The 11,408-nt window shown below is 41.0% G+C and overlaps 1 protein-coding gene across 2 annotated transcripts in view; it reads left to right on the top strand.

Annotated features, from left to right (window-relative positions):
* The window catches only part of SMARCA1 (SWI/SNF related, matrix associated, actin dependent regulator of chromatin, subfamily a, member 1), a 58,140-nt gene extending 46,987 nt beyond the window's left edge, over window positions 1–11,153 (top strand). For both annotated transcript variants that reach the window (XM_014520341.2, XM_025205185.1), the window contains 2 exons: window positions 9,807–9,917; window positions 10,666–11,153. In XM_014520341.2, coding sequence (XP_014375827.1) covers window positions 9,807–9,917; window positions 10,666–10,737 — 183 coding nt within the window. In that variant the 3' untranslated portion in view covers window positions 10,738–11,153. The remainder of the gene's footprint in view (window positions 1–9,806; window positions 9,918–10,665) is intronic.
* Window positions 11,154–11,408: the final 255 nt, after the last annotated feature.

Here is an 11,408-nt window from a genome sequence, read left to right as displayed (position 1 = left end):
CGGGTCAGGCGGGCAGAAGGGCGGACCAGCAGCCAGCCAAGAAGCCAGTAGAAGAGCTGGCAGGGAAGCTGACGAAAGGGGCAGCGGTGATTGGGGAGAGCTGAGGAGGAGACGAGTGCTGGGGAAGCCGGAGCATCTACGGGGAAGCCCGGAGAAGAGGTAACGAGGGCGGGGCCGATGAGAACCCCAACTGGGATGGCTGTGGGGGAGCAGCAGAAGACCCTAAGCAGGGCTGGTTAACCGAGTAAGGGAGCCTACAGACGGGCCCGCAGCATCCCCGAAAGAGTCAGCCGCAACCCATAGGACCTCGGACGCCATCCCTGGAGTAGGGTCGAGCCTAGGGGAAAGATAGGAGCCCTGAGTGGGGCAAGCAACCAGGTCTGGGGCACTGAGGCACTGGGAAAACACAGAGCCCGTAGACTGAGGGGCACTTTATATTCCTTTGGGGCCTCCTGGCCTGCCGGTCACATCTCTCCGGCAGTCATGGTGGTGGGGATTGAACGGTGAGTCACGGTGTGGTTGGAATAGGGAGCTAGGGACACAGGATAGACAAGTCCAGGACCAAAGGGCCTCGGAGTCTTCACGCCTGAGCCGCAGCCCAGGGACACTAGGGACCTGTGGCTGGAGAGCCACAGGAGGCCAGGGTAGAGACCAAGAGGAACCAGGAACGCTAAAGGGCCAGAAGACCTGCGACCGAAGGTGGTGAGTGGCCGGGGGGTAGGGAAGGTCGGAGCCCCGTGAGCGCCCGCCAAGAGGCGTGACGACCCTGGAGGCTGCCTCGAAGGGGAACCCCTCCATTGAGGTTCCGTTCAAAGTCGTGGCAGGGAAGTTAAGGGGACCCTCGGATGTCAGCCGGGGTAGCCTTTGGGGTCCACTCACAGGCCGGGGACAGACAAGATCAATAGTCCGGGCCAAGGCTGCAAGAGAACGCCTGATAGAGCAGAGGTGGGCACACAAGGCTAATTTCAAATTATAAATAATTTACCACTTCCTTTTTGCAAATAATGCTTTTAAAGACATTATTTCTAATATATTTCATTATTTTATCGTCTCAAAATTCTATCACGATGAAATTGTTGACAATTGTTAGTGCTGATGAATGAATATTTTCATTTGTTTGCTTCTTACAAAAATCTTGGCTTTTGTTGAAATGTTTACTATTTTTTACATTATATACTGTCTGTAATATTTCCCAAAACTCATTTTCTCTGGAGAAATTTGCAAGAATATTTAGTGAAATATCTGAAGTAATTAAAGCGAGCATAGACATAAATCTTAATGAAAAAACATCTACCATATTTACTAAAACTTCTTGAGAACATTAATAATATATCAGAATTTAAAATCGCTTAGGAGTTCTGTAATCAAACTAGTATTAAGCAGGATAGGCAAGGCAATTTAATTCTAAGACTTGTTACATGTCTGTACAAGAAAAAGTGCTGTATCTTACCAGCCACTAGATGTCTCTTGAATTCCATATAAATAACCTATTTTTCTCCCATTTTCTGCCTTACCTATTCATTTCTTTTCAAAGCTTTCTCTTCAGAAAACAAATGTAGATTTTGCTTCATTTATTTATTCCAAAAGCAGATGGCCTACCTAATATAAGTTCACAAACAGATTGAGAGCTCCTATAAAATTCTAGCTTTTTTTCTTAACACTAATTTTTCTTAATTGCAAAAAACCTTATTTAAGTATACAGGTTTAGTAATGATTATTGTTCTCTTACTTGGGTGCGTACTGTGGGAGTAGAAAATAGTACAACCTACTAAATCACAGAGCTGTTTTGTGAAGAAATATTTTTTTCGCTTATTTTTAAAATCTTTTTTCTGCAGCATCTTTCTCCTGCCAGTTGATGACCTTTGGGCTGTACCCCTCTCCTGTAAACAAGAGAGACAGTTCAGACATTTCTACACATGTTCTGGACTTGATACCTTTTTTTCTCTCAAGTCAAATTCACCTTCAGTTGTACACGCAATAATGGTTCATTGCTCCTTGTCTTACCTGTTGCAATCCTAGCTTTTTGGAGCTGTGACAGGAGAAGCAAAATCCTTTTTCTTTCTCTGCCACGCTGAAGGAAATCTTGAATCTGGAGCTAGGAGTTGTAGAGCCTTTCCCTCAAGATGAAAGGTGCTTAGATTTCTACTCCATATTCTTTATAGTGGAAAAGATATAGATTAGTCCATATGAGAGCTCCAGTGGTTGAAGATAAAATCCAAGGTAGAAATTATAATTTTCGTATCTGTGGACCTAGGAGAAGCTTAACTGTATAATCCAATCAGGTCACGTTATCATAAACTGCGGTTTGTGATGCACCTATGGAAATGTCTATTCCTAATCTACAGGATATTCCTGAAGATAATTTGGATCAGCAGCAATCCAGCTGAGTCATGTAGGAATATTCATCCATTTCCCCTCATTTTTATTTAGTAGAACATTGTTTATGGAGACCGTTCAAGAAACAATTTGTGTCCAAAGTATTTAAGTTCAGGTTAAAAAGGACTTTTAGAAGCCCTTTCTAATTGGATTTAAGATAGATACAAAGGAGCCAAATTTTTTCCAATGTAGCGAAGGATTCATTTGATTTGTGATATGGAACAGTGGCATCTATTTGTGATTGTAGTTGCTAGGCTTCCATGATAATTCAGAAAAACATAAATAATATCAAAATGCATTTAATGTATTGGCATCCACCATTTTACTTGCATCTCTCCCTTTTTTTTATCTTCTTTGTCTGTCTAGATTATAAGTTTTTGGGGCAAGGCTTGTTTCACTTGGTGTTTATATGGTTACCCAGCATATTGAGGACTCTACTTTAGTGGGAGGTGGGCTTTAAGTGTGAATGGCAAAATTTAAGTAATTAATAATACTCCCTTAGCAAAACTGCCTGTAATAGAATGAAACATTCGAGCAGGAGTTGCTAAAAAATGGGTACACCATTTTAAAAGGTTGTCTCGTGGTGTTAAGATACTTGCACAACACCAAAGATTCTTTCTGCACATTCTCAATCACAATTTTTCTATCCAAAGTTGTGAGTTTCTCAGGCTGAAAAGTGCCCAGCGAAATGAAAGAATGCATAGAAGATGGTCAAGGTTAATGCTTGAGAGCATCAGCTTAGAGATGGAGATGGTGGGTCAAGTGGGTACTTCAAGATTTCTAGGATAATTTGAAGAAAAAGAGATCACATTCTAGTTTAGATAGATCACATGACAACTGAGGCAAAGGAGGTTCACCAAAGGTGGCAAAATGTATATATAGAAACAGCATAGATTAGCTGAACACAGAATGATAACTCCTGCGTGCGAGCTTCCCCCACCCTCCATGTCTGGCCAGGCGGGCAGCAGCAGCGTGGGATGGTGTGTGGCAGTGCTCCGTCCCCGCCTGCGTGTACCCGCTAGGGCCTTCTGAAGTACCCCCGGGGTACTTATACCCCCTGTTGACAACCCCTGACATAGATGCTTCCTTGGGCAGCAAGTAAGCCATCCTAAATTGGGCACTGACAGAAGTGTGCCAGCTAAGGTCTGAGCAGCTACACAACTTGGGAAGGTCCCTGAATTGAGGAATATTCCACCTGGGAACTAGATAGCCACTTCATGCTTTCTTCCCTGAGGATGATTTACAGCTTTCAGTCTTAGATGGCAAAGAAAGCCTATGAAATCTCTGCTGTTAGAGCACAGGAAACTCATCATCTCATGATTATTATATATTGTTAGGAAAAAATAACTTCAGTGGTATTTTGGTGGAGTGCAGTGACCTACGAAAATCTGTATTTTATGGTTATTATTGAGTATGTTTCCTCAATGGTATCAATGCTATATTCTTAGATATAGGGATAAGCTTCAAAGGACCAGGAAATGTCATTGGCAAAAGCCCATTCAGGGTCTCAGATTAAAATCATTGCTGTGATTTCATCAAAGTTTAAAAGCACCCAAAGGGAAAATATTCACTCTTTAAAATCCTAAATGTTCATAGCAATATAGGATTCTGTAGTGAATCTTTCCCATCTACAAAGACTAGCCTATAAAGTGGAGAGAAATTTCATACAGATAACTTTGATACTTTTTCTAACTGCTTTAAAGACATAGTCTAAGACTCCTTGTCCTAAAGTCTGGTGCATTATTCAGACGGCCAATCAGTCTGTAATGTACTGAATATAAACAAGCAGGAAGATACGATCAGTTTGGAGCATACAAATAATCTTGAATCTCCCTGTCAAGAAGTTGAAATGCCTTAGTAAAAGCTCTATCTATTTACAAAGATAGTCAAACTAAAAGAGACATTTTAAACCCTGTGAGGGAGGATGCAGACAAACTACCTTAATCTTGTTAGTGCACAGTCTCCCCATATAGAGGAAGCCCGAGGTGGGGAACAATGAAGGGAATAATTCTTTACAATCCTCCTTATGGATTGTTTCATCAGGGACAGGAAAAAATGAGATTGGCTGTGAGTTTTCTGCTCCCATACTCTATACATCTCCAGGATTGTTGGGGGACAAGGAAATCTTCGTGGATCATCCTTTTCTTGTTACCTTTTCTTCCCTCGTCATCCATGAAGGTGACCTTGTGCTTCAGCAATCCTGGAGGTCTGTAGAGTCCCATACGTGAACTTTGATTTTGGCACCCATTGTGGCAGTCATTTATGCCCCTCCTTTGGAGATGGGTCAGTGAAAGATACAAGATAACTTAGTTTTGCTAAGTAAGCTAAAAGATGACCAGGGGGGCGTGGAGCTGTGTACTGTCCCTCTGTTCTGCCCACCTACCAAGAAGGCCTCTCAGGCCTAGAAGAAGAGTGAAGCTGGGTACAGTGGAGGTAGCTGAGGCCTGCCCCCTTTCTTTTCTCCTGATAGAAGATGCATATATGAAAGGGTCCCTACTGCAGATGGTGTCAGGACAGGAACAGAGCCCCACCCCCAGTGTTTTGAATATTTCTTAATGATAAGACCTGGTTGTAATGTCCAGTCTCCTACTGATCTAAGTAATGTTGGCTTGGGACAGTAATACTGGAGAAACTGTCTAAAGCAGGGGTGTTCAACCCCTACCCCATGGAACCATGTCATCTGGCCTACAGGGCTCATTCTCTGACCCTAACAGAGGCTGGCTTCTCTGTAAACCTCTTAAGACCAGGAAACACTCGTTTTCTTTGAGTTGTTGTTTATCTTTTTGGCTAGGAGCAAGCAGCCTGGCAGGAGAGGCTCCAGACTAGCACGTTCCTAGCGGCCTTTTGGCTCAGATCAAGCAGTGGCAGTATTGTAGCCAATGAGGTTGTATAGTTGAGGGCGGAGACTTGTCCAGTGTGCTGCGCACATGCCCCCCGTGGTAATCTACTCTAGTCGCCCAATGGAAGGATCTTGGCTACACACTTTTGTTTCTGTGGAGATGGGGGATTTCTCCCTAGCTTTCTCCTTTGGCCTTTTGGCTAGGGCCAAGTGAGCCTTGGGGCATCTGAACCCCAAGGCCTCCATGCTTGAGGCCTGCATGTACGATGCCTGCTGTGGATTTGGGAATATTTGAAGCCCCAGGCTGAAGAGTCTCGGGGGGAGGATACTTGCCAGTGGTAGCGTCACACAGACTTGAACCATTGAGCTCTGTTCAATTTGGAACTGATTTGGCAAATTTGACCTGAGGCACAAAATTAAAAAAAATGTTGTTTATCCTGCTTCAGGTGTATAAGTATCAAATGAATGCAAAAATGCTCTCCTTTAGGTACCAATGTCTTTTGTGGCTGTGCATGTAGCCTTGGGAGAAAATCCTAGTGTTTCCCAGGGTTAAGAGAAGCTACAAACTTGGATGTCTCCAGTGTCCTATTTTCTACTGTCTTGACAAGACTAAGCTCCTTTGGGCTTTGGTTCTGTGGCAATATCAGTCATATCAAAAGGCTAAGTAATCTCACCTTGGAGAATTTCCAAATGGATTACTCCGTGCATTTTTTCTTTGTACCAACTAACCGATGAACTTCTTTCCAAACATCAAGACATAGTCCCTTAGAGTGCATGCAGTGCAGTCCTGCTTCAGAAATATGCCAGTTTCTGAGATGTATAAGGAGTAATCTGCTGATCTTTGTTAAACAAAATTTTATGGCAGCCAGAGTAGATGCCAAATTTGAAATGGCTATATCATATTTTCAATTTGATTTCACGTGATCTCAATCCTACAACTATCATGGGAGTTGCCAGTTAGTGGAATCCATGAGGCTTCATACTTGAAGAACAAAGAACAGCTCTTTGCCCCAGACAATGCTTCTAGCTCCTACTATAAGTCGTTAATCTCTGCACGTTCCACTCCTCGTCAGCAATGAGCAGATACTCCAGAGGGAATGTGAAATATAGCAGACAGTAGGACCCTGGGTATGCCTTCTCTGCTTCGCCGGCTGGAGCATGCCGCTGATTCCCTGAACTGGAGGCTGGATCCAGCCTGCAGCCTGTAGGTTGCCAACCCCTGCACTGGAATAACTGTAGTTTTTAGAGCTATCGTTGGCCTGAATCTCATGACTCTCCTTTCGGATTCCTCAACTTTGCAGGTGAAAAATTATGAATTATCTGGAGACCTTTTCTTCCCTCACCTGGTAAGGTTAGGATGTTGGAGAATAGGACCATGACAGACATGCTGCCTACATCCGGTCTTGTACAGGCTTGCGGAGTTGCATGGATTAGACCTTCTGGAAAAATGACAATTATGGTATTCTATGGTAGAGTAGTAACCTATTTTCACAAAGAGAAATAGCTAACTAGCTGTCAAAACAGGTTTTTGTCTTTGCTGTTCAGGGTAGCAGATTTCTGGTGATGATTTAAAAGCATCAGTAAATACTTACTGATTAAAGAATGCTTCCCTCAAGGAAAGCCAAGTAAGACTCACCAGTCAGAAGACTAGTAGTCCTGTCAGGCCTTCATGTCTTTTCAGATCAACTTTTTGTGGGCCTAGATACTACAGTAAATACTAATTCAAACATGGAAGATTCTTGGAAGGGTTCCCTCCTAGAGGTCTCTTACTTTACTTATCTCTTTGGGGCTAAATTAACTTTTTATTTCTCCTTGGTATGAGGAAATTGAAATAGCAAATGAATGGGTTTAGGTTGTATATTCCATGAAGCTCAATAAAAGTTGATTTTTTTCCATCAGATGCGCTCTCTCGCTCTCTCTCTTTCTCTCTGGGCGCATCTACACAAGACGCTATGGCGCCATAGCGATGTGCTACAGCGCCGTAGCGACCATTTGCAAAAACCATGATGCCACTGCTACATTGCCATAGCAATGCGCTCCCTTGTTACAGTGCATTGCTATGGCGGTATAGCGGCCAAAAAAAGAAGCGTGTGAGGCTGGCACAGTGCAATACGGGCTGTTATTGCGCTGTTTTTTAGTACTTCCAAAAGAAAGTACTAAATGATGGCACAGTAAGAGAGGTGCCATACAGCTATGTATAGATGCTTGTGCTTGCTTTCTCTTGCTTTCAATAATTTAAGGCAGGTTTTGTTTGCTTTGTTTCTAGGGTCAAAACATTTAAGAAGTCTTGCAGTAATTCCTACATGTCAAGTGGCTAACTGCTTCTAAAATTCCAGAAAGTAGCTGCTCTTCAGTTTTAATAACTGCCATACTACTTTAGTTTCACCTTTAGGTTGCCTTGGCATATCTCTATGTATCAACTGCAGAATCTCATCCAGATTAGTTAAGAGGCAGGATCTCAGCCAGATATGTTTGTGTTTTGCATCCATTCAATCTTACCATGAATCTGAGTTTTCTGAAAGATTCTAACCAAAATAGCAACCAGAAACCTTGATCATGATTCAAGGGATTTGTGTTGTATTATAATTAGATAATTGCAGGGTAAAACAAAAATCTTTGTCAAAAGTCATATAAGAATGGCTTTATGTGGCTTATAACATGTTGCTACCATGGTTCCTCATAAACCTTCACAAGAACTATTTCAGTATCTAGTCCATTTGACAGCTAGGTTCAGTGTCTGTTTTCTAAGGCAAGGCTTTAGAAAACCTGCAGTAAAGAACCAGAATGTCCTCAGAGTCCTATATGTCCACTAAAGAAATGCTTTATCTATTTGATTTAATGCCTTCTTTTTCAATTTAATGCATTGGTTCTGGCTTCACAGTAGGTCTCCTGCCCTTTCTCTCTACTTTCACACTGAGACTAGAAACTTTGCAGAAGAAACTAACTTTTCATTTCAGGGAATGCTGGGAAATCTCTTCCGTGATTCTGACTGGCTTCTTCAAGGAGGTTTTACTAACATGACAATTTGACCAGTAAAACTCTTGTCCTGTGTACGGAAGACCCATGAACCAAATGTCTGTACAGGGCAAGGGGCCAAAGGGAAAGAAACACTTTACAGATGAAAGTGTCTGTCTTGTCTATTTAGATCATAAACTCTGGCCACAACATCTCCCTCCTTGCTCACTTTATTGACTTCCTGTCTCTTAGCATATCAGATTCAGACTTTGTCCTTACCTTCAAAGCCCTACATGTATAATCTCCCTGCTTCCTACATCTCTGATCTCATGTCATGCTTTTTTATATGTTTAGAACAGTTTCTGACTTCCTGTCTGACAAACCCCAATCAAATCCTGTCAAATCCCTCCTTTAAACCCATGTCTGTCTCATGAATCCTTCATTTCTTGTTCTCATACCAGAAATATGCCTTTGCTATCACTTCCCTCATGTCCTGTTTCTTGTCCTTTATTTGCCTCCTTTATTTTAAATTGTAAATGCTTCAAAGAGGCGGAAAAACACATTGCATAAATTTGTGGTTCTGTATAAACTATTTTAAATACCAGTATAAGAACTTGTATTAAGAGATGCTACCAGTAACTTAGCATCAGTTGAATTTTTTTAGTAACCTTTGCTGCTGATGCCTCTAGAGCATTCCCCTGCTGACATTGGAATGTACAGCAGAAAACCAATCCACACTCATGTAGATTAGACTCATAAAATAGCATTATTTCGTTTGGTTTCCTTGTTGAGACTACAAAAACAGTAGTGACCAAAAGTATTTTTTCTATATTGAAAAAGCTTTTGCATAAATGAAATGGGTCATATTTTCAAAAAGCCTTTGCTTTCATTTAGGCATCTAAATGGAATGGCCAGATGTCCAAGAGTACTTGGTACTCAGGAGCTCCCAGAATTCTTGTTGGGAGCGGAAACCCTTTGAAAATCTAGTACTTCCGAACTGGGCGATTTTAAAAGGTGGCTTCTATGGCTAGAGATAGAAATTACATATAAACCAGTATACGTGACCGGAAACTGGTTCAAATTTGTAACACAAGAGAAGTTCAGTCCACAAAAAACACTTTCAAAATGACCACAACTGGTTAGATAAAGATAAACCCTGATGGATGTAATATGAGACTGAACTGATTTAGTTTAAATTGCTGTATTTAGCTTCTGTCCCAGATCCCCTCCAGATTCAAGTTAACTCACAGTCCCCCAGCATCCCAGGATGCTTTGCATCTCTCCTGCAAATCCCCACTTGCAGGGTGGGCGGGCTAGTCTTGGTCCAAGCTGCCTGCTCGAGACAGGGGAGGCATGCTCTAGTGGAGCAGGGAAGGCGTGCTCTAGTGCCCCCCAGCTTGTGGCTTGGGCCTCTCCAGGCATGTGGCTGCATTTCCAGGACCAAAAGTTGAATGTCTGTTCACTTGCATATTGGTTCAATCTACGCAGCTTAGACTGACCTGCAAAGATTCAGTTGATTCAACCTTGGACTTTTTTACTATCTGTATTTAGCCTATATGTTTGTGATATTTGACAAGTTCACTGTCTGGTGGTACATTCTTTGCTCCATAGTTATATATTTTCTTATTATCCTTAGGAATTTCAGAGACGCTGCAATACTCTCATATCATTAATAGAAAAAGAAAACATGGAAATAGAGGAAAAAGAGAGAGCTGAAAAGAAGAAAAGGGGAACAAAAGTTCCAGCGGTAAATTTACCAGCATTCACATACCTTCCAGTTTGACAGAATTCAGCATATATTAATTTTAGTTAAATAAAATGGAACGTTATGTAGTTGCAAACTCAGATTTCTTCTATACAAACTGCTAGCTGAGGAAAAAAATATTATACTGAAACCTCTAGTGTTGTGGGCAAGAGCTATCGGAGAATAGGACTTCAGGCCTTTCTCTTGATTGTGTTAAAGGGTTTCCATCTAAGTAGCATAGAGATATCTATCTATCACCTGCAAGAGTGTGATTTTTTTGTAAGAAAATATATAGTCTCCAAAGATGTTTGTGATTGCTCTTCCACCCTTAAAGTACTAGTTATTTGAGGGACTAATTTGTTAAGTGATGATTGGAAGTAGTTCTCTGGGTGATAATGCTAGCTTTTAAAACATTCAGTGCCACTCCAAACTGAAAGCTGGCCTGTCACTCTTATTCTTGGTGTGTGGTACTGAACCCAGTAACGTATTTGTGGTGCAAAGTAGTGCTCAGTTTAAAAGAAGCGTAGCAGAATTTCACCTTTTTAGACTTGTGATTTCTTTGGGTTCTCTCATGACCCGTGTTGTGCACTATGAATACAAAGTGTTGAAGTACATAATACATAGAAATGTAGAGCCTTTGTCTTTAGGTTGAATAGTCATGCACTTCTAGATTTTTATGTATCTAAAATACATTTAACAGCAGCAGTTCCTCATAATGATGAAAAATAAGCTGTTTATTTCTTTTCTTTAGTCACAGAAGAGAAAAGCAGATTCAGCTACAGAGAGCTCTGGGAAAAAGGATGCCAAGAAAGTGAAGTCGTAAGGCTGAGAAACTGAATGCTAAATATAAAATTGCCATTTCCTTCTCTACATCTACAAATGTTAATTGCCAATTTCTGTGTATTCATGGTACTCTCAAATATCCCATGATTTAAATTTTTTTTGCAAATTTTGTATATTTTACAATGCCTTTCTTTACTTAAAATCTGTGTAGCTTTATCTTTTATGCATTCCAGTATTTTTGTGTACTGTATTTTGTGAATTTCATGTCTTCAGCAAAATTCACTCAGTCCTTGTTCTTTTGAAGCTTGTGCTGAGGTTTTAGCTTTTCTATGTTTTATATGCTGCTGCTTTGAGAGAAAACCCAGATTCTATAGCTGTATTATTGTTGTTTCATACTTCAAATTTATATGGCTGTGGGAAAATAAATTGAATTAAAATGATTTGAGGAGAAATATACTTTACCTTTTTGATTCTTTTTTCCTCTGTTGGATATTAACTACCTGTTATGCAGTATGTTGAAATTAGCATAATAACTTGTGCCATCATGGTCAGTCACATACTTTTCCAGAAATAGTAAGGTAAGGTCAGGATTCAGCAAAAACATAAAGCTAGATTTACTCTCCACATTAGATTTATATTATTCTTATAGTTATTTAGGAGGTAAGACAGCAGAGAAGTACTTGCAGGAACGTTATTCTTTGCTGTCATTAG

The sequence above is a fragment of the Alligator sinensis genome, unplaced genomic scaffold, assembly GCF_000455745.1.
Source record: "Alligator sinensis unplaced genomic scaffold, ASM45574v1 scaffold157_2, whole genome shotgun sequence".
Lineage (NCBI taxonomy): Eukaryota > Metazoa > Chordata > Crocodylia > Alligatoridae > Alligator > Alligator sinensis.
The sequence above is the reverse complement of the archived record's forward strand: the minus strand, read 5'-3'. Positions and strand labels throughout refer to the sequence as shown.